The sequence below is a fragment of the Synchiropus splendidus genome, chromosome 15 (genome assembly GCF_027744825.2).
Source record: "Synchiropus splendidus isolate RoL2022-P1 chromosome 15, RoL_Sspl_1.0, whole genome shotgun sequence".
In the NCBI taxonomy this organism is placed as follows: Eukaryota; Metazoa; Chordata; class Actinopteri; order Syngnathiformes; family Callionymidae; genus Synchiropus; species Synchiropus splendidus.
In genome coordinates this window covers 13,991,906-14,018,454 of record NC_071348.1, presented here as the reverse complement: position 1 = coordinate 14,018,454, position 26,549 = coordinate 13,991,906, and the positions used below count along the sequence as shown (strand labels likewise).

Here is a 26,549-nt window from a genome sequence, read left to right as displayed (position 1 = left end):
AGTCAAACCATTCGCTGTATCCTCCCTCTAACCTCAGTCTTTAAAGGTGTGCCAGCTTTTCCATCCTCACGCTCCGACAAAGATGTGGTGAGTGGAAGGACTGAAGACTTCATATCATTTAGACAACCAGTTACAACATCAAGTTTTTTTGTTTTACCTCGAGTAATCGTTCGAGTAAAAATCACAAAACTAAAGGATTTTTTAAAGATTTTATTACAAACAGTTTTAAAAAAGCTACTGCACAAACATACATGCCTGGGTTCATGGATAAGGGAGGACAGGTGTCACTAGGGAGGATGCACAGGGTGATGTGGAGGAGGAGGAGGATGTGGCAACCCCTCACAGGAAATCCCGAAAGAGAAGAGGGATAAAAGTACATTCTTCAAAAGTCATCTTGGTTGCTCCGTGTGTCTCGGAGCTGAGTGAGGCATGTCAGCACCTCCTCTAGTGGTCTCCTCCCTAACTGTTTCCCTGCTCTGCTTCGCACATTGACTGTTCCACTGTCCTGCTCCTTTTCACCCACCACTGGAGGAAAACACAAGGAGGAAACATGGTCAGGTCAAGTAACATTTTGAAACTTGACAGGAAGTGTAGAGGGACAACAAAACCTACCAAGAATGTAGTTGTACTGAGCCAGCTGAGCAGAGCGGACCTTTTTATTTATTGTTGCTCCCTGATCGTCGCTCAGATTAGCCATGAACCCAGACTCACACAACTGCTGCACCACCTAAGGACAGCAGAGGCAGTACACACTTAGAAATGCTCTGGAAGGGAAGCAGGCAGAAGAGATGTAATAACCCTAACTCTATGTGAAGCGTGGGCAACTATCTTTGCAGATTCACTACATCACAACCTGGGACTCTTGTTATGAGAGACAAAAATGTCCATTTAAAAATAATGGGCAAATCCAAAAATCAGTATTTGAAATATTTGATATAATAATAATAAAAAATAAGAATAGAAAATGAAAGAATACTAAAAAAAAGGTGTTGGTTAAGTAAGTATTACATGCATTTGGCAACAGGGAAATATTACCCAACAACTGATGAATACAAATAACTTTAAAAAAAAGAAGAAAAGGAAAAAAATCATAATAATCGGAAATTGGTTAAGATGAAACCTAAACTATATGGAAAAAAACATAACTCAAAATCTGATGCAATACAAAATATAGATTAAAAGATCATGCGATGTAACTCAAATAAACATTACATTATTATTTTAATATTTTTTTCATCAATGTATTCATTTTATTTAGTAAAAATGAAATGATAAGACATAGTGACTCTTCTGTTGAATAGGAGGGAAATGTCATCATTTAGAAGAACAGTAATAATACATACAGTATGAATGAGAAAATGAAAATAGTTATGAAGGGAAGAAAATAATGGGTGGTATGGGCTTGATTATCAAACCAACAAAAAATTCATATTTACATTGTTGTTGATCAAGGAAAGATTTGAATTAAAGAAAACAGGGGTCACATGGGCACCACAGGCAGCACCTTGCCCAATGTAGCATAAGCAATGAAAAAGCTATTCGTCACTTACTTGTTTGGCATAGGCCTCACTGCTTCCCCCTACAGGAATAACCATGACTTGTGCTGGGGACAACCACAGAGGCCTTTAAGATGAAGGGGAATGAAAGCATTAAAACAGCAACATTCACAAGCTTCCAATGAAAGACAGAATGTATGATGAATATGGCCGACCATTTGCCTCCAAAGTTTTCAGCCAGTATAGCGATCATCCTCTCCAGCGACCCCAGCACCGCCCGGTGGATCATCACTGGTCGGCGCAGCTGTCCATCTCGCCTGAAAAATAAAGCAACAATAAACCACTTGACAAAAATGGCGTATTTGTCTGCCAACAGTTCATTTAGTGGGAAACTATGACTCTTTGGCAGCAGAGCAGACGGAATTGTTTGGTCTGAATATTACAATGATTTGATCAATTGCAGAGGTCAGAGAGCATTAAAACCTCCATTCCATGAGATTACGGTCCACGATTCAAAAGCCTTGAAAAGCGTCTCCTCGGGGGAGCTAGAACCTGAAACACAATATTTAATCACCAGGAAACTCCTGCTGCTGTTAAAATGTTATGTCAAAAACAAAGGCTCAAATATCTGGCTTGCTCAGAAATCCTGGAGCGTGTGCATGAGAAAGAGCTCTGATGATGGGAGAAAAGAACTGAAGAACATGAAGGTCCTTCATGATAAACTCTTTTGCATTTGATGCCTTTAGATAAGAAGCGTAGAGCAGCACATTATATTTCTGCATGAGTTCATAATAAGGGCAGACGGATGCGTGGAAAGGGAGGTTTGACAGGCAGATGCACAGCGACACTGAGCCCGGTTTTAATGGGGATTTCATATTAAACAAACTTGGGTCACAGTCTAAAAGAAGAGTCACTCACCCGACATACTGGAGATTAAATCTGATTGGCAACTGGAAATCCAGCTGGATTGTAGCGCACTGGTGTTGCCTGCCAATTGCATCTTTGATCTGGATGTCAATCTGAGAGAAAGGCAACACAGCATCAGCCTTATTCTGACATGTGAGACTACAGCTAAGACAATGCTGGAACAAGCTGCTATTTACACAACAGACACTTTTACTCTGAGAAGATAAACATATTGCTTGTAGCCAACATTCCCTCGCTATGCAGCTGTGAACCATGTTTATTTATACGGGAGTTCTTGTGTGTCTAACCACACCCTGACTCAACCCACCTCTCTTCTCTGGCCTTCACTTCGACTTGATTGTGTTAAGTCTGGCTGACTTCTTCATGCTCACTGACTTCACAGAGGAGTCGTGTTCAAATATGCACCAGACATTTCAGCTGCTCTTCAGTTTGACAGAAATTGCATTAACGCTCAGCTTCAATGTGACGCTAAAATTTGTTTTGTTCATTTATTGACGATAAAGTTTGTCAGGATCAATGTCAAAGGTGTAGTTTCCACTTCATAAACATATAAACTGTAAAGGAGTTAATTTCACACATCTTCGTAAAAACACAGCATACAATCAACAGAAACAGATAAAGAGAAAATGTGTTTACAATAGCGACATTTTTGCATGAAAATCCAACGTGGTAACCGCTACACCAGCATTGAGCTTGCATTTTCTTCACACTATCTGCAGAGCTATTTAAAGAGGTGCTGCAACATTATGAAGTCATATGACATATTATTTACTATGATGTGTTACTAACCGAGACAGTTCCCAGCAATAAGAGAACAGTTACTTAAATGGGTGTCTTCAGAGACAGGGCCGACTCATTTCTGCAGCCGGCCGTGTTCTTGGAATATGTTGGACGACATGCACATTATGAGGACAATTCTCTTCCTATTGGGTATTTCACTGCAGTGCATTTGCTGAACATGTGTAATTGTACTTAAAAAAGCAGCTTCAGTAAACAGTCACTGTCGTCTTTTAAACAGATGAGCTCAGTTGGCATGCATCAAGAGACTCTCCTCTGAGGCTAACCTTTACTAGAAACCATCTTGCCTATAATAAACTCCAAAGTTTAAAAGAATCATCTCTGACCCAAAAAAGCAGTGCTGACTATTTTAGACATTGTGATTTTCATTGAAAAGTGCATATCAAGATGAGATAAGACAAACGATTGTTAGTCCAGTGCTGTGTGTTTAGGCTGACGGCAGCAGTGAAGCAACATGAAATATACGGCCTTGTGTGGAAATCTTAAAAACAACGCCTGCTGGACTGCTTTACTGACCTTTGGACCATAGAAGGCTCCGTCACCTGGGTTCAGCTCCCAGCGCTCGCCAAAGTGCTGCAGACTCCTCTCCAACTGCTGCGCTCATACAAAACAATTCCACGGTTCATTAGGTGAAGCACGTCATTCTCCTCTTTTGAGTAGCAATGACTTATAAATACCAAAATGATTGCAAATCACTTCTTAAGAGCTCAACAATGTGCAGAAGCAAATGTGTGAGTACCTGTTCAGCATCGTCCCACTGTTCAGGCTCCCCTAAGCAGGGAGTAGGTCGTGTCGACAGAAGACAGTGGAAGGTAAAGCCAAACACTTGATAAACACTCTTCACAAAGTCCAAACAAGCCACAATCTCTTCTTGAAGCTAGAACAAATAAAGCAAAATAACACATGGTTACCAACCTAAACAGCTGAGACCAAAGATGACAAAGACTCCAGAGACACAATGACATAATGCTTTGGGGGGGGTGATGTACAGTAAATTGAAAGCCCAAGGAATGTTTTTGGGTATCAGGATAATAGCGGACACAGCTTGAGTTGCCTGCATGGACAAAGACCATCATTCATCAGAGCCGTGGCCTCCTGGAATGTCTTTCCACAACCCATCGAATCACCATGATACAGCTGTGCGTCTCAAACCAAATGATGACAAACTAGCATGTTGATGAAGTACATCAATAAAAGAGTACCTGCTCAGGTATGCAGAAGATGTGTGCATCATCCTGACAGAACCGACGAACCCTGGTCAGACCACCCAGTGTTCCTGAGAGTTCATTGCGATGCAGAGCCCCAAAGTCAGCCCATCGCAGGGGAAGCTCCCGCCACGAGCGCACTCGGTGCTCGAACATGAGACTGAAAACACAACACAAGAGTCAACAAACTGTAAAGCGATAAATCAGACGACGGGAGTGAGCAAATTCACCAGTGAGCAGGACAGTTCATGGGTTTAAGGGCGTAGGTCTGCGAGCCCTCTGACGTCACTGTGAACATGTTCTCACTGTAGTGCTCCCAGTGGCCCGAGCGCTCCCATAATGCAGTGCTGTACAAAGTTGGGGTCACAACTTCAGTGAAGCCTCTTCTTCGGTATTCACTCTGGAAAACAGGAAAGTCACCTTTACTTGAGCTGCACCCTGACAGGAAGAGGCTCGTCCATGTACTACATTTACAGAACTGTGTTGAGACCTTAATAAAGTCTGTAAGCGTGTTGTAGATGTGAGCGCCTTTTGGAAGGAAGAAGCAACTTCCTGGACTGACATCATCGAAGAAAAACAGCTCCTGGTCCTGAAGATAAAAAAAGAAACACCACGGTGACTCGAATACTTGAATTGCTTGGCTCAGTTTTACAGTCTTCGTACAGTTCCAATTCGCCTGTGGTCCTTCCTTCTTGCCTCCTCTTGCTCCTTCTCCCACTCCTCCCTGTCCTTTTCTTGTGGAAAGGCCACACCGAGGAGACGCATCATACCTTGAGAATCTGTCTGTCCAGCCAGGGTGACAGGCGACAGCTGCAATGAAGTGACATGGTGCTCCATTTAGACAGAATTATAGGAGCAGTGAGTAAAGGCAGAATAAAAAAAAAGAGTAGGTGTGGGCCTGGAAAATAAATGACTGAACCAAAAAAGTGAAAGAATGTGTGATAGCAGTGTTTTTGGAAGACCCCAGAAGAGGAAACTGTGCTCCGACAAACACAGCCCCTGCTGTTGATGTTTGCCCTGCGGCTGCCATGAAATCCCAGTCTGCCCAGTGACAAGCTCAATCAGGAAAGGCCCTGCCTCTCTCTATAATTGTAAAGGAAAGTTCCATTTGCACAGCATGGGCTGAGCCAAAATAATCTACTCCAGACCCTTTTTCATAAACCTGGTCAACATTTAATATAGTGATGTGTTCGCTGTGACCCTTTGGTGCGTGTACCGAGCAATCTGGCAGCAAGTATATGAACAATGCTCCAATGACGTAGCTGATGACGTAGCTGAAGGCGGTCAAAGTCTCGAACTGGCTGTACCACGTGACCAGTCCAGGAAGTGGATTGAACAGTTCAATTCCAGATTGAAGCGGCACGAAACGAGGTTCCCCCGTTGTGTCACGTTTTGTGAGCAGCTCTGTATCGATTATCGATTACTGTTGTCAGTTGTACGTTTTCCCCGGTTTGGGAACACTTGGATCTGATCTCTGCCAACAAGGTAAGTACGATGTATTACAGATATAGCAGGGGAAATTCTGTCAAAGAAACAAGCTCAGTCCAAAAACAAACAACAATCCATTTTTTGAATAAAAATTGAAATAAAATTTTGCTTTGTGTGTGTGTACATCTTATCAATGTCTTCTCAAACACCATTACAGCATTTACCCCCATCTATGCCTTATATTGTTGAGGACAATCCTACCGCAAGCACTGGGCAACTTATGCTTGCTGAATCTTATATTTAATGTCCACTTGGTGGTGCCAGAGAGCAATTCAGAATCAAATTTATTGCCATGGTCAACGGGGATCCCACCAACTAGGAAAGTGCTTCAGAATAAAGTGCTGTCAACAAAATAAAATAAACCACAAACAACAAAGGCTGATCACAAACTCAATAGTCTGACGGCCGAGGGGAAGAAGCTGTTCCTGTGACGGGAGGTTCTGGTCTGCTTCATCTCACCATCATTTAATTTAATAGCAATGTGGGGGAAATGTGCAGTAAAAGAAGGGGATTAAAACAAATATATAAAACATCATGAGTCAAAACATGCAATAGACATCAAACCTGGAGCATCTTGAAGCTTTTCAGGAGGCCAGTGTGAGGAAGGAGGGGTCCATGAGATACAGCGAGGCTGTTGCCACACCTGGTAACAAAATGTTTTTGGTCAAGGAGAGGAAAAAATCTGTTTAGCTTACATGACAATAATGCAACTCTAAAGAGCAAATATGCTCCAACAACTACATGTGAAGTAAAAAAGTAGTGTAGTGTAAAGACTCCGGGACATCAACACTCACACTGCTCGATTAACATCAAAGCCTTCGAATGAGAATCGAAGTGAATCGAATTGCAACCTAAAGAATGGAAATCGAATTCTGAGCTTGGCAATAGCCAGCCCAACTGAAATTCATATCATATTACAATGTCAGATTCTTCGACAAAACATACGTTTTAAGATTTCATAGTTAAGTTCATTTCATAGTGAATGAGCTACACAAACCTGTACACACCAACTGTCGGACCGTTCATCTGTTCTTCAACAAGCTGCAGCCTCAACTTATTGTTCTGTCGAAGAAACAAACACATTTCAAAAAGGACACAGACATGGCTTCATAACAGATGACATAGCAAGGATAGACCTCGGACACAAGCTGCCACAGGTACAATGAATAAACACTAGGGAATTTTCAGGAAGTCATTACTTTACAACATATTATTATGCTGCTGTGCTATTTTCTAAGCAGTCGTGTGACTCATGGAGAGATGTTTTGGCAGAGATGCAAGAAAAGACTTGAACTGGCTGGGATAGTTTTGATATATCAATTTTCATATATCATTAACTGACTTCAGCAGCACAGGGTGGTGTCAAGGTCTCCAACTGCTACCGCTGTCAGTGACTCAGTTAAGGCCTTAAGTGTGCCATAACTCAATAAAATGTTAGCCATTTCTCATGCTACTTTCTACAGACATCTTTCCAAAGGCAACACGCAGCAACTTGTTAAGCAAACAAGCAATTACTGATACCTGGAAAAGCTCTTTGATTTCAGTAGAGTTGAGCTCTACCCTGCTCAGTGGAATTTTAAGGGCTGCGGCCTCTTTACATCTCTCCTCCACTTCAGTAAAAGACACGTCACTGTGAAGAGGCAAGTCTTCAATATAAAATACCAAACACAACAGCCAGAGGGCGGAAAAGAATGACAAGGGAAATTGGAATTCAAGTTCAAATAATATTTGGTTTGTACCAATAATGACCAATAAACAAATCCAAATGTATCCCTAAAAGCACTGACGATAAAACATATGAAACAATATGCACCAGTCATATTTCCAGAAATTTATCATCAAACCTAAAAATGTTTAGTCATGTTACAATACAAGGCTTCTACTTATTTTCACAGTGGATTGACAGTCTCACCCATTCTCTAACAAATGGTCACAGAACAACCCCAGTTCAGACACCCCTTCTCTGCAAACGTGGGCACCGTAGACACTTTCCAAAACTCCAGCAAGTACGCATGCACCAGTTCTCCATGCAGCCTGAGAGAAACAGAAGAGGACACACTTTTGCAGGTGGAGCCATCTAGCTGCCGTGCGATGAATTGTCATTACAATTTTGACAGACCTCACAATTCAACAAATTCCAAGCAGCAAAAACATGTATATTTGTCCATGTACAAAATGGTCCCACAAGTGTAGGAATTTAGGGAACAAGATTGGAACCTTAACCAATGACATTTAATCAAAAATTAAATAAATATTTATCGATTGAGTTGCAAATGGAAAGTATCAATGTAGTCCTGTGACATCTACAAAAAAGGACAATAAAAGGTGGGAAGTGAAACTTGTTTGTTAAAGCAAACCAATAAGGTATTCTGCATTTAAAGACAATAAATAAATCACCCCAGGTATCTCACTCTAATTCTATGTATGAACATGTCAGTGAATTAGTTGAAGGAAAATAGACAAGACCTAAAATAGAACCGTATATGGTATGGAAAAGACACTGAATGGTTATTCACTTTCAGTTTCAAATTGAAAGCCTAGATACAAAGAAAGTAATGAGTAAGTCTCAAAGCTCGATTACCTGTTTGCCCTCTATTGTGTCATAAGTGAAAAGTTGTAATTCACAGTCTGCTTCTAGAGGTCGCCCAAGGTCCCATAGCTCACCATTCACTTTGCTGACAATCATTCCTTTTGACCTGCAGAAAAAGGCAGGGGGTTAACTAGTTGAATTAGTAAAATACTGAGAATATACAGTACATTATAATGAAATATTTACCGGAGACTTTGTGCAATGGAAAGAGGTGTTGTGACCCCAGCAGTTCCTTTCACTTTCTGACCATCAACCAGTTGGACACTGAGGGTTTTTTCTTCAGCTGTCTGAGTGCTTGCCCTTTTCTCAGCGAAATGCTCAAAGATTTGCAATTGTTCCAGAATTACAGGTGACACCTGCAAGTATACAAAGAAAATATAATTGTTAGGGGGTGTGAAGTAGAAAACAGATAATGTGAAAGTCTGAAACTGAGCCGATTTGGAAGTCTTATATTGACCCAATATAATTATTGGCATTATAATGTGTTGCTCTAACAAAAGTCCAGAAATGATTGAAGTGAAACTGTGAAATAAAGTCACTAAATGATCTAATGGCTAACCAACACAATGGCTGCAAAAGTGACAAAAGGAGCTAAAATGTTTTTTGTTTTTTTTCCTGTGGATTTGAGTATCGTATTAATCCAATATTAAAATATGAACTTGACAAAAGCAATAATGTGCCAGGATGATGCAAGAGGAAATGGGAAGGTCAAGTTAGTCTGATGAAATACTTGCAACGAGGCAAGAGTCATTTTTCTTTTTCGGACAAAAAAAAAACTTCACAAGAAACCCGCTCAACTGCAATCCATCATCGGACAGGCGAGTCAACACGACACGCAGAGGCTCTGTCTCCTGCCATACAACTGAGCGGCGTGCTAACGCTAGCTACTCTCTCTAGCGCGAATACCGAAAACACTTCCGCACCTTGCTGTAACTCCGGCGCATTCGCAGAGCCGCATGACCTGCCAAACGACAGGTTAAAAGCCGCGACAACCCCGCCACTGTCATTTTTGCCACCGCAGTCTAACGTCACGCTTGTCACAGAAACACATCACGAGCACCCCGATCTCTACACTCCGCCATATCGCCGGAAACACACATGACCATGACGTCAACCACTGACGTCAGCCGTTCCGTTGCGTACGCGCTCCCAACGGAGAGCGCGCTCATGCACCCACACACACACACACGTACGACCATGTTAAGAGACGCAGAGACAATTGATCAACAAATAAGCCGCTTTCAAATGTTAGCTGCCAGATAGGGCCACATGCACCTTCCTTATATTATAGTGGATGAACTCGTTAAAGAAGACACAACGTGTTTCCCTCAGCTCTGTCATAAAATCAATTACGTTATCAAACTGTTTTTATCACTGTGGTCACTTTACAAAGGGGCACCGCACATCGCATTTTTATAGCGTGGCGTTCGGGTAAAAAAAAAAAAAGAGTTGCACTTCTTAAAATTGAAATTGTGACAGTGTATCAAGACTTGGGGGACGCAAATGAAACCGGTTTTAACAGTGGTTTTGCGTGTAATTACACTTAGAGCCGGGCGTGAATGCGTTGGTCCACCCCAGATGAAAGTATAGAGATCTACAACCTATGAACACTAGGTGGAGCCAAACCACCCTCCTTCCTAGGTCCCTTCTTGTCTGGTGCTGAGGACGTCCCACTTGCACTGCCAAGACTGCCGGTCTTGCGGTGCTGATCCCAGTTGCTATTATAAGCGGCCCATGTGACACTGAACCCGCAACAGTGTCCTTCACAGGTAAGACACATTGACGGGCACGAGAAGAAAACTTCAATGGCGTTGACTGTCACATGACCGGAGGAGTAATATGAGTGCAATGGACCGGCTCCACTGCCAACACAGGACCAGGCTCATCTGAACGAGCACCAATAGTGGGATCCAAATCAGGGCTATGGCAATGGAATCAAAATATTTTAGCAGTGGAGCCAGCTCTGGCACTTTTTCTTTTTTAAATCAGGAGATGAATTACAACCCCTTATTTATCATAGACCACATATCATGGTTACCATGGCAGATGGGGATTCACAGAAGGCAGCAGTTTTGGCAGTGAAAGTCGATCATGTGTCTGTCATGGCTTCACACCAAACCAACATGTTTGGATGCATTTAGAAATGCGGATCTAAAAGTAGGACCAGGTTTTGAAAGCAATTCCATGCTCAAAATTTAAGGTAGAATTTGCTGAATATAATATTGATAGTGAGTGAATGTCTATTATGGAGTAGGTGGAGGTCAGATTAGGGTTTAAATCATAGGTGAATTTCTATCTAGAATTGTGCTATATTTACTGCTCACACTCAGCAAATAGAACATCTAGACATTTGGCTTGAAGTAGTACTGAAAAGTGACAAATATCTGCGGTAGTACATGTGCGTGACAATTCACACCACAAAAGACTGGAGACTCCATGACTGGTTGTTTTACATCCTTGATAAGCACCAGGGTAAAACCTCCGATATGAATCAAACACAAGAACCAAGCTTTGTTCCATGGCTCATGTTGGAGCAGATAAGATGATGAATTGAGTCACGGGTTAATAAATTGCTTGAGCTGGTGTGACAGGAATCGGAGAAGAGTTTAGGTAAAGGCACTCAAAATAAACAACCAACAATGTTTCATAAAAACAGATGTGCAACTTGTTGACAGGGCAGAAAGACAGAGCTGTTAAGATGAAATTAATATGTTGGATATTGACAGGCCGGAATCAACTCAAGCGGCACGCAGAAAAAAGAAAATGATCATGCTTTGCTGTGTTATTCATGGAACTAAACAAACAAACAAACAAAAAAACTCAATGGGGAGTGGTTGCTGCCATCAAGATGTGCTTCAGTCAAATCTGAGCAGAAGACTCATGGGTGGAACATATTAATGAACCTTTTTGAACATTTTTTAAGGTGCAGAAAACAGATTGTTCTACAGTAGCCCTGCTTCTTTCAGGACAGTTTCATTTAAAAATGCTTCTTTTCAACCAAAAAAAATGATGTAATGAAAGAAAAATGCCAAGTGAATCAGCTGAATAACATACTGTCCCACCCACCCCACTCACTTAGTGGGAACTGTGGACTTTATTAAAGCTAAAACAGGCCCTCAGTATATCAATATCAATGCATCTTCCAGATTGAAGACAGTGACTTGCCCTTGTTCAGAACAAGAAAACAGTATTAGGAGAAAATAGCAACTCAGTCAATATTTATATTTACAGGTGCAGAATTATACAGTGGGCGAAGACAAAAAAGTGGGAAAGATCAAGCAGGAAAAGCATTTTTTACAACAAGGAATCTGCAAAAGAAAAAATTGTTAGCTGAAAACAAGTTGTCTTGAGAGGTGTAACGCTCGCACACAGCACACGCAGAGAGACTAAAGTGGGGGGGGGGGGAATGAATATTTTACTGTATCTCAGAAACACTTCTGCTTCATCACTAAAGAAATGTAACTTAAAAAAAAGCACACAAGGCATTTAACTGTTACGGTCAGGTATTTTCTGTACTATTTAAATGAAGCTATTAAAACTCTGATAAGAACGCAATCAGTGAAGATGGACTGAACAATGTATTTTCATGTGAAGTAACAACACAGAGTTATACTATGAAGTGTAATTACTGCCTTCTAAGCAAGAACGTTCACTCAACTATATACAAACTTGTTTGAATCAAGCTACTGAACAAAAAATATATATACCTAGTCTTATAGAAGCCAGGCTAACACGCACACTGCAGTAGTATCGAGCGGTTTCTCTTCTCATTCAGCATGCCATTGATGTACACCTCAGAAGTGCGGTGGTATGTAGGGTCTCTTCTGCCGATAGAAGGGACCGCTTGAATATCGAGGACCACGTCGTTTGATGCCACGGTATCCACCTCTCTGGAAACCTTGGTTAAAATGATGAGAAGGCCCAGGGCCTTGCTGCATCGGTCTCTGTGGATAAGGGAGGATGGGACATGGGGGATTTGGCAAGAGAGGAGCTGGGTGGGGAGCTTGGAAAGACTGATCAGGTGGACTAGCAGAGGGTTCCTGTGAAGACTGAGGGGTGGACTGATTGGGTGAGGGAACAGGCCCAGGGTCAACCGTTGGGGAGTCTGGCCTTGAGGGAGAGGTTTTGGGAGGAGGGGATGGGAGCGGACGACTGGAAGGCTCTTTGACTCTGCCTAGTAGAGGTGGGGGAACAACAGGAGGACAGGGCCGGTGGATGGGGGGTGTGTGATGCCGCACCAGGTGCTCTTTGACAGTGCCAGGACGAGGCAGTCTCAGATCGCCTAACAATGACGGTATGTGTGAAGTAGAGCCCACTTTCTTTCCTCTGGGTCCAACTGTCCCTTGTTCCACATCTTCCAATCTGCCAGGGTGTGGACGGTTTAAAGGGCGGTCCAGCAGACTGGGAGGTGGAGGAGGGCGTGGGATAGGAGGTGGGGCGCTGAAGAAATGGGGAACAGGTGGGGGGGGCTGGTGAAGGTGTGGCAGAGGACTCTGGATTCCATCCATGTGGAAAGCCATTTGAAATGGAGAAAGGGGGGGAAGAAGTGAATGAGGGGGAGGGGGAGGAAGAGGCACAAAGAGATTTGGAGGTGGAGGAGGCATTGATGGAGACATGTCATCTACGCTTCGGGAGTTTAGAGGTGGGGGGGCAGTGTGTGGTGAGGGCGGCTCAGCCCCCATGTATTCCTCCTCTTCGTACCACATGGATACTCCAGGCCGTCCAACAGACCCTCCTCCACGTCGTGAACTTTGACCAATCACACGGATGCTTTCCACTGTCTTGATGGGCTCTCCTGTGACATGTCTGTTGGAATAGCCCAAAGTCTGGATGGGGGCACCTTCAGTGCAGGGGGAAACCAAAGTCTCAATTCGCTGGATAGGGCCCTCCTTTGCATCATTGTCAGGGGACTTACCACTATTCCGGTCTTGCTGGGCACCGAAACCTCCTTCATCCAGACTCCTTGGGCCTAAACCGTGTCTCCTTTCGCCCCTTGCATTTCCCATGGGATTGAATTTCAGGTTTTGCTGTCCATTTCTCACACCTTTAGAGATCTCATTGTTTTGAGGGGCTTCTGAGCCCTTCTTTCGCTCAATCTTCAAGTTGTCGTCTAATTTCGTTCCGCTTTTCTTCACAGTTCCGTATCGTGAGGAAGTGCTGCTCTGAAAGTCACTGGCATTACCCCCAGAAGAGGAGATTGCTGCATCCCAAGGGTCACTGCAGTAGGCTGTGGGTGAGAGGTTGTTAGCTACAGCTGACCCTAGTGACTCCGGAACACTTGCAGGGGTGTCCATGATTTCGTCCTGGGTGGGTGTGCCAGCAGCCTCATCTCTTACTGGGGTCCCGTCAACACCATCTGGACTGAGATCCCCGAGAGCCAGACTAAAACCTGGATTACCTTGCAAGAAACTGTTGATCTTAGATTCTAAACTGGGTGGAGAAACAGTTGTAACAGCCGATAAAGAGGTGGGCGGAGTTGGTGACAAGGACCTCTTTTTATCCTTTTCCCAGCTTTTGGTTTTCCCCGGTGTTTCCTGTTTGATGCCCTGTCCAATAGAAGGCTTTGGTTTCGGAGGGGTTGCAGTTGTGGTTGTTAAAGTTTCTGCTGATGGTCGTACAGGAGGAGCTGAGGTTGTTGCAACACTCTGTAGGAGAGAAGACAACCCTGCAACAAGAAACATTTAAGAGGATTAAAAAAAACAGATTTTCATTTTCATTCATGATTAGCGCAGTATATCACTATTACCTGTTGTGTTGGTTTTAGACAAAGCACTTAGTATGCCTTCGGGTGTGATGTCAACACGTGACAAAATGCTGGCCAAAGCAGTGGAGGGAGGGGCCGGCTTTGCAGCTGGTGTCTGTGATGATGGTGTAGCAGGTGTTCCAGGAGCGGGTTTATTTGTCGGAGCAGCTGCAGCAAAACACAAAACAAGTTAGAAGTCATATCATGGTTCCATACATATGATAAGGCTGTCTTTATTCACTGTATGTAAAAAAGAGGACCACTTTTTGTCAGACAGAGATGTTCAGTGTTGTTTTAAGAATGGACCAAAAAGACAGTTGAAAGGAGTGAAAGGCAGAGAACAAAACAATATTTACCTTATCTGGACACACATTATTTAAGCCTCCCTTAAAACGTATGGATGTTTATATACTGAGAAAATTACTGCGAAACATGGATATGATCAAAGAGCTTGCATGGCTGCAGTGGTCAGTCAACAGAAGAGAGATGGCAGTGTCTCAAACCGTACAGACCAGTCATGCATAGCCATGTCCAGACATTTTAGCAGCCACGTGGATGAAAATTCCCTTTTAGTGATGGAGGTCAAATGTAAACAAAGAATTCAACAACCGATGAGTCACTTGGAATCTCCACTGAAGAAACACACCTGTACTCTTCATGGCAGATGTGAGTGAACTCAGGATTGAGCTGATCTTTCCGAGATCCACCTTGGCCAGATTGACACCTAGTGCTGGGTTGGTAGCAGTGTTCTGAGTAGTTGTAGCAGTGGACGGGGTTAAAGGGGAAGTAGTAGGGACAACCGTCGCCTTCGACACTTTGGCAGGTGATGTTGGAGGCAGTGACACCTTCTCCAACTTGGACGGAGTCACGCTTGCTGCTGTAACAGTTTTCTTATTGGTTTCACCTGCGTGAGGAAAAAGGGTTAGATTAGATTACCAAAAGTCACTTGCAATAACAAAAATCACAAACCTTTCAGAGTGGAAGAAGACTCCTCTTCATCGGACACCTCCATGTCTTCAATATCTCGATTGTCAGGAGGCAAATCTCCTTCATCCATGGCCTTGCCATCCAGCTCTGGATCCACTTGAGCTCTGCTTTCTCCTGGTCCTAAGTAAGGTGAAACAGACCCTGTTGGAGAAGGGGCGTCTTCAGAGGGGGAGGGGATAGGGGAGTCATCAGGCCCAGGAAGTGTTTCTTTGAGGGAGTCCAGCTTTCTTTTCAGACTGGCCACACGATTGGCAAAGGCATTGTAAGCCTAAAACAAAACAAAGAGAGAGATATGTTGGGATTACGGTGCATAATAATGGGTAGTCATGGCCTCCATACAATATAGCAATTTATCCAGAGGCAGGACACTTAAAATAGGAACTGAAGACCTTTAATGACACTCACATTAGCAACAATCTTGACCTCCTTGTACTGCATTTCATAGAAGATGTCAGCATTGCCCAAAGAATCAAGAAGAGGTGCTCCTGTGGGTAACTGTTTGTCTAAGAATGAAACAAATTCCTGCAGCTTCAGACTTCCTTCCTCGAAGTCCTTCGCAAACTTATTCCCTCCAGCTTTATCTGTATCAATATAAATGAATGCAGAACATTTGGAGACAAGTTATAAGTTGTTATTCACAGAGCACATCTCTCAAGGTTATGGTACAAAAATGTGATTTTTCACTCCTACCTTTGAGTCTCTTTAGGGCCTCTGTGCTGCAGACGTCAACCCTCAAAGCTGCAAGTTGTTTCTCCCTGTACTCTTCTTCTGCAACAGCTTTTTTAAATGAAGCCAGCTGCTCAATTAATGAGAGGGGCTGTGGAGAAAAATGAGGAAAAGAGAAAGCGCTGATGTAAGAAGAAGTAGAACAGTCATGTAAACAACAATGACAATGTTTAACAGCAAGACATACTCACTGTGAACTCGGCCAAAATTTTCGACTTGAGAGCTGCTTTATTGTTTGCTGACACTGAGATGAGAAAATGTGAATTGTAAATGATATACAGAGCAGTGAAAAATCACATGATTTGGAACTCTACAAACCATTTGAGGATGGAGTAGTCTTTTTATCTTTCTCCTTTTCTCTCAGTCTTTCCTTCTCCTTTTCCCGCTCTTTCTCCTTTTCCTTTTCCCTCTGCTTCAGCTTTTCTCGGTCCTTGTCCTTCTTGTTCAGGTTGTTTTTTAGCTGAGTGATGAGTTCTTCTGGGTAGACACTCCTCTCAGCCCAGATGGAAAAGATTCTTTCAACTGACTTGCAAACTTTTGGATCTCTGCCATTTAAAAAGAACAGCAGCAGTTAGCAACTACAGGAGCTTCCATGCACACAATTTTAACAAAACTACCTGATGAGCTGAGCGGCATTTGGAAGAACCTCGCCAAAGGATGCGCGAAAGACGATTGCATTCTTTCTTTTGCAGTTCTGAATCACGTCGTTGGCGAGGTAGAAAAGATTCAGACGATGACTGTTGTCAGCTGAAAGAAAATAGATACATTTCAGCTCAGAAACAACTTTTAAAAAATCCATCCCAAACTCTTCAGAAGTCAACCACAGAGGTGCTTAAACTTCGCTTCAGGAATGTATATTTTTTAACCTGATTTTTCTAGACTTTTTGGTTCCTATGCGAGCATGATACAGCTTTCCCCATCTTTTTATGGACATTTCTTGTGGTACAACTCCAGATCTAATTCCTTGAAGAGAGCTGGATGGCCAGAGCTTGACTTTTTTGATGAGGAACATGGAAACTGTGTAAAAATGTTTTCATCATTCTTATTGTCTGCAGATCTCACACCCAACATATACCAGTAACAAGTTCTTAGCCCAACAGCTCCTCCTAATGACAAAAAGGAGACAGGAGTCCATTTGCTCATAGCGCCACCTCGTAGCCACAAGCCTCTTAGAAAAGAAAGAATGAAGGAATCTTACTCCAAATATCTGGCTAATGCACCATACTTAATGAAGTAGCTATGAAACAAACCTTAAAAGTGAAGAGAAATTATTTTATTAGTCTAGTGAAAGGGATGCGAATTACTACGTTTTCCAACAAGGAGTCTGTTACAGGCTACTATTACTTACTTGACTCATTACTCAACTAAGATCAGACTGCATGATCAGCCCCTGCATGACCCTTGGTACAATACTTTCTTTTATCCTTCCATGCAGATGTCACCTGGTCTTATTGTCAAAATCAGATGTGGTAATTCGTAGCATTTGAGTGATTTGGTGCATTTGCACCAAGTTAAAACCTTAACATCACCAATTGGAATTTACTTAAATACAGTGGACACAGAGGGGGTGCCCTGTGGGGGGCACTCTCAGGCTAAAATTGGGCAAATGGCCCACACGCTGTAAGTTCGAGACCCCAGTTTTAAATGACGCAGGCGACATATTTGATAATTCTGTGCATTACCAGGACAAACCGTATCAAATGAACCCTTACTCGAGCAATTGCCTTAACCAGACTGTTCTCTGCATGAAAATATGATCATTTACTTCCTGAATTGACATCTTTAAGATGCCAAGACAAACAGACTAAAGCCTGAAAAAGCAAACAATGTTTCAAAATCATTGCAATATTCATGTTGGCACATTTTTCCCATTCAGTTTGATTTAGAGTCTCCACAGAGAACCATCAGTAACAACATTTGCATAAGTCACAGATGAAAACAAAACTACCATGATTCATTTCATAACCGGGGCTGTACGAACATTTTGTCTCCGGGGGAGACCCTTGCCCAGGCCTCTTCTGTATCTTGATTATACAGGAAATTTGTGTGTTCCAATAGACCTTTGGAGGAAAAACTCCAACTCAGTTCTCGCCAGGATCTTTTCTTACCATCGAGGTGTGGATAGCAAAGTTACGCTGATAGTGCGACTCACACAGAGTGACCAACAGAATTCTGGGAAAATCTCAGTAAAGGCAGTCAAAATACTAGTTGCTTTGAAACATGGGACGCAAAACCTTTCCTGACAAGGTGACAGTCAGAAATAACAAACATTTTTCAAATAATAGATTCCACAACAAACAGGGATAAGGTGTTGGATAAGATGTTGCAACACATTGTTACATTGCCTAGTTTCATAGTTACAGAATGCGACAGTCTTCCATGGATAAATGTTCAAGGGTAACTGGTAATATTTGACACACACACACACAGAGATCAGCACAAGCCTATTGCACAGCTGCTGCTACAGTGAGCCACAAGTGATACCGAAGTTCACAGAAAATTCAACAACAATTGACAATATTTACCACACACCATTGTCCCTGAAAATCGGTCTTCTTTCCCCATTTCACACCAGGTTTTGCAATAGCAAGTCTGGCTCCTCCACCTGAGCCAAAAGATCATCCTCTAAAGTCATACCTGTCCCCTTCATGTTCTCATTTTCTAGGTACCTGAGCGGAATTGTATAGCCCTATGTGTTCAAACAATGAATATAGATCACGATGTGAAAAGCACTGCACTTAAATTTACAAAGCATCATCTTGGATACTTGGATAATCCAGCATGTGGTGTGTGCATTGTTGAGAATTATGTCTGCATTACTGGAGCACGCCCACTGGTTCCGGGTTATTTGACTACAACATCATTCATTACTGAAAGGTCCAGTCAAAATAGCAAACATTTACAGCAAATAACCACACTTAGTCATTCTTCAATCACGGCTCGCTCATGAGTCCACAAGGTTTCTTCATTCATGACGTTCATTCTGCTGACCGATAATAGTCAAAATATATAGTAAATGGCAACATCTTAACCAGGGATCTCAAACTCTGGACATCACTAGTTAGCACGAGATGTTTACAAATAGCAACACACAAACACTGTTCAGAAAAATGGGGAAAGTGGAAAGAGGGATCAGAAATTAAGAACTCTACTTCACTCTGCTTCACTCTTTTAAGAGAGCCTTAGTACAAGACGTTATCATTCCTTTAACTGTATCCACTTTACACCAGCTCTCATTCTGCCTTGTCCCAACAGTTCAATGCAGTTCAATGTGATTTATATATCACAGCAGTCGGTTGAGCTACAGAAGCTGATGTGCAGTCGTTTTCATTTTAAACCGTTGTTTATGTTCCGTGTTTGTCTCCAACAAGCAAATGCCTACTTCTGACTCAGAGTATTGAATGGTTGAATGTTCGTATGAACTTGAGACGCCGAGCGTTTATATGAGAGACAATAGTGGATACATCGACTAACAACCATCCCTGATACACGCATCAAACTAACTCACAACACAATGAAAGGCCTTCATAAGAAAGGTCTTATATCAAAGACTAATATTTGTCCAACAACTTGTCAGCACCAAACCACTGCACAAACAGTTGAGGGATCAGTTTGATGACACGTCTGACTCTCATGGACAGATTGGACGGATTGTTGACTCTTGATCACTTTCCATGTCGGCTGTCATGTCAAGTATCAATGGTGGCCGGCTCCGTCATTGTGGTGACGCTTCTGCATGAAGTGTGCATACAATGTTGAACTTGCTTGCGATGATTGAAATATTCATTCATTCAACTTTGAAAATTGACCGGCTCAGTGTTCAATACTGTCATCCCCTCCAATTCATCCACCAAACTTGAAGATCAACACCTATATCTGTCACTGGATTATGGACTTCCTGACCCACAGACTCAGCACAGGGGTACCACAGGGCAGTGTACCGAGCCCACTCCAGTACTCCCTTTTTACCAACAATTGCAGACCCGTCCATGACTCCAACACATGATAAAACTTGCAGACAATACAACTGCAATTGGCCTCATCAGCAACAATGATGAGATGTCCTACTGCAAGGAGGTACAGCATCTGGCTGTTTGGTGTGCTGAGAATAACCTGCTAACACAATCCTCCACTTCAGCAGTGACAGCACAGACTCCCTGGCTTGCTGTCCGGGCAGCTGGACTGTTCAATACAAGTCGAAATAATTTTGACTTTCCGACCCAAGTATCACACAATTCCTCTTTGATCTACATAAAGTGTATTTAAAATGCGATTATTTAAAAAACAATCGCATTTTGCAATAAGCGTTCTACCAAACTTTCTGTTTACCCTTCTGTTTACATTATTAGCCTATAATATATATTGGTGATTGTTTTTTTTTTTTTATTATTTGACAATCCAAGTCTAAAATAAATCTTAAAAGTCAAAAAGTCCATCATACAGTCAGACATCTAAACTCTAAATTTCTTTGAGTAACATTTATATAAATGGGTTCAACTATTTCAGCAATATTTTGAAAAAAACAGTAAAAGGCTTAACCACATTGGATATTATTCAGTATTCGGCCAGGCATTTTAATTTTTTCAATACAGCGCATCCCTAATGGAAACTGGACTACTGCAGACTGAAAATACTGCAGCCGGTGGTGAAAACTGCCCAACATACATTGAGGACATTCAGAGGGAACGCTGCCTACATCGAGCATGCAGCATCCTCCATCATTCATCCCATCCCTCTCAAACTCTCGGCACTTCTGCCCTCCGGTGGGTGCTACAGGAACCTCTGGACTCAGATCACCAGGCTGAGGAACAGCTTTTTAGAGAGTTATTTCCAAATTAAACTCTACCCTACTCTGACCACACTGGCCTCCATACCCAGCACATTCTGCATCACAGTCCTCACCCTCCTATCCATACATCCCAGGATCAAGCATACAACAGGTTTAATATTCATTGCACTCTGTCATGGCAACAGCTATTTATCTTATAGGAAACCTTAAAACAACATCTCCACCACATCTTTCACCAGCGGCCACTCAGCAGCAAACATTTTGGCATGTCTCAAACTGTCCCATTTATATCACATAATAAAACTGGCAGAACAGCCTGTGACGTTACAAATACAACCATTGAATTGTCTATTTTCACATGACACAATTCTTTGTTAATGTTGGAGACACACTTCAGTAATGCAAACAACAACTAGATCGTAAGTGATAAGATTAACCATTAAACTTTTGGGCTTTCAAGACAGACAGTAGTGTGTCAAGCACATGTAAGAGAGAGAAAAGTGGTGCATTACGATTCTTATCGCCGCTTGGGAGCGTAAAACTCAAATGAAAATTCAGTCGGTTTGTAAATTTAATGCGAATCAAATTCAGGGGTGAATCAAAATCACTATTTTTTTCCACAATTTATTGCAGAGGCCTAGAACAGAGTTGAGAAACACACCTCCCCAACCACTCTCACATTGTTGACTCGTCATAAGCTCAACTCCATCGTCGGTATACACTAGCGTCCCTTCATGATCTATTTGTTTACTCCTGAGCTAAGATTAGTGCACAAACTTCATGCACACATGCCATCTTCTTCATCTGATAGAGCAGCGCCACTACAGTCCTGGCATAGGTACTACATTGTTTTCGTAGTCCGTGCATTTATATTGACAGCAGAGAGTATCTTGTGCGCACCAGTTAGGGGCTTTTCACACAGTGGAATTTTGTTTCAAGACAAAGTGTGTTCGGCTTATGTGAACACAAGCTAACTGGGTTTTGGCCGCGGACCTGATCCTGCCTGGAGAGCTGCACCTTGTTCTGGGCAGAGAAGATTGAAGATTACCAGACTATTCATTGATCATTGTTGACGTCTGGATTTGTACTACACTGATAGAAATCTTCTCAATGGTCAGTAATTTCTCTCAATTTGTTCAACGTGTTGTGAGAGTAGCATGGCTAAATGAAGACAGTTTGTATTAAGCAGCTAGTTTCCACATTTGTGTTTTTTGGAAAATAAACATGACTCTCTCATGTTTACTTTTGGTTGTGAAACACCACATTCTTTTACAACCGTGGCAGAGATCCGACATCAGTTAATAACCGACTCATAGAAGTGAAATTAAAAAAAATAAAGTTGTCGCCTGGCTCATGACGACTTTCTTCAGACGTGCTTTGTCGTGGGTCACAAGCCAGCTATTTTGAGCAGAGCGCCGCCAGCTGAGACGAAAAAAAAGGACATCGCCTGAGGTGCAGAGGTGCAAGGCTACACAGCAGGGGGCATATAGGACTCAGGCCACCGAGACAAAATCTGCAGTGTGAAAAGCCCCTTAGTCACCTTTTCCTCATTATTATGAATATGTTTGTTGTATTACTATATCCAGTCATTATTTAAAATAATTACTTTAAACAGATCAAGGATGTTCAAGGAGCAACGTGTTTATGCATTTTGTGAAGAGCACTGTTCTTAAAATGTTGAAAATTCATTCTATTTTCATGTGTGCATGTGAAGGGAGCTAAGAACTGGGGTAAAACACCATAAAGAAGCTTTTCAGCTTGGTGTCAAACAGTAGCTTGGGGATCAGATAATAAATTCCAATTAAAAAGCTTTGCCATCTGGCTTTCCTCTTGCAAAAGTGTCAACCGAAATTTATTTTTTTCCCCTAACATGACTCAATACTTCTCATATTGAAAGGCAGCAGCTGTACATCAGAACCCGCTGAAAAATATTTATATTACATAGGTTTATTTACCAACATAAGGATCATAGAGAAATGAGTCAGTTTCTCCAGCAGATATTCATAATACTGTATAATAACAATCTCAACATAATTCCAAGTTTGTGTGAACAACAAAGTATGCTCCTCTATATAACCAAAATATCAAATACATCATAAAATAAATACATACATACATCATCAATTAAGCACCACTTAGTCCTGTTCAGGGTAGCGGAAAGTGCTGGAGCCTATCCCAGCAGAGGTTTCGCCAAAATTAAAAAAAATACATGGATCCGGACTGTGATGCTAAAATTGAATCATGTCTCTTGGTCCTATGTCACACACACACCAAAACTTTATCTAAATCCGTCCATAACTTTTCAAGCCATTTTAAACACAGACACACAACACTGTTGAAACATAGCCTCCTTGGCGGCAATAATAATTAATAAGCTTGCATGTGAAAATTATACTAATTCACATGATCCCACGTGACACGGAAAACCTTAATCAAACCAGAGACCTTGAGCTGTTCTGGCACTCACAACTGTACCATTTCAGCATATACACATTATCATGTGAAAGGAGCTAAATGCATGCACGCAGTGTATAAAATAAATATTTCTAGATCCAGAGGGTGATCTGAATATCTCCAAAATTTTCATAATTTGGTCCTTGTCCCATTTCCTAAAAATGTCATCCAAATCCTTCCATAATTTTAAGTTATATCGAACACAAATGCCATTGAAAACATAACCTCCTTGCCAGAGGTGAGATGCATTTATCTGAGCAATCATGTCAGTGTTTCCCCCACAACTATGGAGACCCACTCAGGACCCACTGCCCGGTAAAATAGGAATGGATGATGAAAAATGCATCTACGCATCACTAAAATCAATAATCATTGACAATAAGGAGTTACGTTTGCTGCTGAGGATAGAGAATGTGTGCAGCATTCGCCGCCATGCTAATCGATGCAGCATGATGTCATTTCCTGAGACTTGAGCTCAGTGCGTTGAGGAGATTGTACAAAAATCTAACTGTACTATTAGACATGAAAGCAAATAAAGTAAATATAATCTTGTAAACAATTTCTTTCTAAGCATAGTTTCCATACTTGAATTTTAATATGCTGTGAAAGGGTCAAAATGATTAGATTACTTTTTCCTACAGTTCAGATTACAGCTGCATTAAAAATGGCTTGTGGAAAACAATATTTAAAGACAAAAATATCTATTAAAATGAAAATTGTGATGCAATGATATAAAAAAATTACTGGCTGTGCAATTTGAAAGCATTATTATATCTATTACATCGCAACTGAACTGAAGCACTGTGTTGATAGTCCACCTCAGCAAAAGTGTGCTGGTACCTCACAGTGCAGTACACTGTTCTTTTTGATGTAATCTGTGGGCACCGCTGAAGCACTGTGTTCTGGACATGACGGTGGCACAGAGCAGGAACTTGTCGCACACTGTTGCAGTCTTTGTAATGACCACTTGGAAGTTAAACTCAAAAGCTGCCAAAGGCTTGCTCCCTCAGTCCAAATTCACTTATGCATCACGTCCTGTCCGCAAGCTACTGAATGTTCAATTTGATATACACATACACGCAGCTCCTGCTTCAGTGGCGCATGCGCAGTGTGCTGATCTTCAGTGACTTTCCCAAAAATACCCTGCCACTCAACAACCAGGCATAGGTACAACATCAACCATTTCTGCCAAGTTTCCCACACCCTGTAATTTTATCAATAACACTTTTAGATGCAGAGGCCTCCTGGGCCGTTGTTTTACTTGGCTGTCCCAGAATTTTTTAATGATTCTTACCCTTGCTACAAGCTAAATGTCTAATGTTCATCTTCATTTATACATTTATGCAAGATAAGCACACAGTTGTATCAGCCATGTATCTGTGATGGTTTTCTAAACTTTCACACATTTAAACAAGCATTCATTCTGTAAATACATACTGAATATAATATTAATATAATGTACAAATATATACTGAATGAATATATTATATATATATACAAATTAAAAAAGAAAATAAAAAAATGTATGAGTTGGTTTTGTAAACAATTATTTAAAGTTGGAACTTATCTGCCGTTTCCTCCTGTCACCAGCCAACATCCCATCAATAACAGCGCAATTCTATGCCGCAATTATCACAACTCGCAAGATGTGGATAACCACAAGCTTACGCCGGTAAACAAATATGGCAACCTTGATGGCCAAGCAACGGCTTCGAAAGGGTTGAGAATCAGTGAATTTCGATAATATTCTGCAAAATTACCAGGCGGTAACAATTTTTTTCAATCAAGCAAGTGTGATGACACTACGACTAGCGTATTATACAGCCACAAATAGTCGGACATTTTTTCATGTTTTGCAGCTAGCTAAAAGCCTGTTCTCAACGTGATCGTAGAGAAAGTTTGATCATATTGGAATAAGACAGTTGTGCTGAGGAAGGGGTGATGAGAGCAGGTGGGCAGTCGAGCAGCATCCATGCATAGGATGAGAATATCCATTTTTTGGGAGGCAGTTTAAAAGTGAAATAAGACTAAGTTCACATTTTTGTGCTGGTGGACTTATTAAAATGATGGCCATAATCACAAGACACACAATAAATAGTCTGATAGAACCACTGAGTGTGCACTGTCAACTCTCAATTGCACTGAAGTTGAAGGAAAACTACACATTTTGTATCTGTCAATGATGTCTACTTTATGCTTTTTTTAACCTCTTCAGTGCTTCTGAGGTTAATCTAATGTTGGATTTTTGTGGAAAACGTTTGCATGAGCAAACTATTATTGGCCACTCTGGTGTTTAAATCTTTAAGTTACACTTGGAATAGAAACAAAATGTGTCATTAATTTAACAGCCTTAGTGCGATTGCGATTAAAATGTAACCTACTGGCAGCCCTATTTATAACGTAGAGAGATGTGTCCCATATGCAGCGATCTGAAAAGAGGTCCATCACAGAGGGTTTTCATCCTCAGAAACGTGTGCTTGATGTGCATAAGGGGTCAGACCACCACTCTGCACCCATTCAGGCGAGAGACAAAACTTTGGTTAAATGTAAGATTAAGCCAATTATTTTAGAGTTATAATTGTGAGCCCAGTGCAGATAGTTTGTAAATAAGTGTTCGAGTGTTTAGTAGAGTACTGTCACTTTTTGGTTCGTTATTCTTTAAACAAAAACAGTTGATATTAAAAATGATAGTAGCACTTAACACGAAACGTTTTTAAAACTCGCGATCATACGTGCAAAAAAAAAAACATCATGGCGCAATTTTAGTGTTTACAACGCAGAACACTTATTAATAATAATAAAAAAAACACTAACTATTAATTAAGCACCTACGGTCTCGGAGATAGAACGTAAACAACGGCTAGCATAGAGCGACACTCGCCTGTTAGCAAATGGCGCCTTCAAACAAACACATTTGTCATTCACTCCCGGTAGAAACGTAAATACAAGACTGCTGTGCAAAATGCAAAAAATAAGACTGTCCCCATGATGAAAATGTCCACTTCGTTCATAGCAACCTCCCAAAGTGATCGCAGGAATTAGCAAAAGGCCAGCTTTAGCTACATTAGCATGCTACTCACATTTCTTGAGCCACCTCATCCAGTAGCGAACGATGAGTCCATGGTGCTTTTTATTTTCAATGCACCAATTCGAAAGGCTTTGTATCGACTCCATGGTATTGGAAACTCCTTGAAACTTTCGGTCCAGAGACGCTTCCAGCGCAGCGCTGGAGCTGCGAGCGCCATGTCCACTTGCAGCCGCAGAATCGGCCGCCATCTTTCCTGTGAGCTTATCGCAAGCTGCCGATGGAGGTGAAGCAGCTCATGTAGGACGAGTCCAAGCAAAT

At 41.8% G+C, this 26,549-nt stretch overlaps 1 protein-coding gene across 4 annotated transcripts; it reads right to left on the bottom strand.

The window, feature by feature from the left end:
• Positions 1 to 216: 216 nt before the first annotated feature.
• LOC128771634 (threonine--tRNA ligase 1, cytoplasmic-like) lies at positions 217 to 26,513 on the bottom strand. 4 transcript variants are annotated; one of them, XM_053887150.1, is made up of 18 exons: positions 9,428 to 12,301; positions 8,691 to 8,860; positions 8,496 to 8,610; positions 7,827 to 7,948; positions 7,436 to 7,544; positions 6,912 to 6,976; positions 6,479 to 6,557; positions 5,090 to 5,236; positions 4,917 to 5,015; positions 4,657 to 4,826; positions 4,424 to 4,586; positions 3,961 to 4,098; positions 3,738 to 3,815; positions 2,415 to 2,515; positions 1,712 to 1,813; positions 1,551 to 1,623; positions 613 to 727; positions 217 to 525 (listed from the first exon to the last, which is right to left on the bottom strand). In XM_053887150.1, the coding sequence occupies exons 1-18, from the start codon at positions 9,509 to 9,511 to the stop codon at positions 383 to 385; spliced, it is 2,073 nt and encodes a 690-aa protein (XP_053743125.1). In that variant the 5' UTR covers positions 9,512 to 12,301; the 3' UTR covers positions 217 to 382. The 4 variants fall into 4 exon arrangements, 3 of the variants coding, with proteins under 3 accessions (XP_053743125.1, XP_053743126.1, XP_053743123.1); XM_053887151.1 differs by lacking the exon at positions 9,428 to 12,301 and having other exon boundaries at positions 8,579 to 8,610; positions 8,691 to 8,796; XR_008416652.1 differs by lacking the exons at positions 217 to 525; positions 613 to 727; positions 1,551 to 1,623; ... (11 more) ...; positions 7,827 to 7,948; positions 8,496 to 8,610 and adding exons at positions 14,251 to 14,415; positions 14,894 to 15,151; positions 15,217 to 15,502; ... (4 more) ...; positions 16,578 to 16,707; positions 26,284 to 26,512 and having other exon boundaries at positions 8,714 to 8,860; positions 12,212 to 14,169.
• Positions 26,514 to 26,549: the final 36 nt, after the last annotated feature.

What these genes read in the sequence shown, in the direction of transcription:
- LOC128771634 (XM_053887148.1), bottom strand. Translation starts at nt 26,479, where the DNA reads ATGGCGGCCGATTCTGCGGCTGCAAGTGGACATGGCGCTCGCAGCTCC. An exon ending in GACTACTCCATCCTCAAATG is followed by an intron (nt 16,205 to 16,278) that starts GTTTGTAGAGTT and finishes TTCTCATCTCAG; the next exon opens with TGTCAGCAAACAATAAAGCA. An exon ending in GGCCCTAAAGAGACTCAAAG is followed by an intron (nt 15,816 to 15,924) that starts GTAGGAGTGAAA and finishes ATATTGATACAG; the next exon opens with ATAAAGCTGGAGGGAATAAG.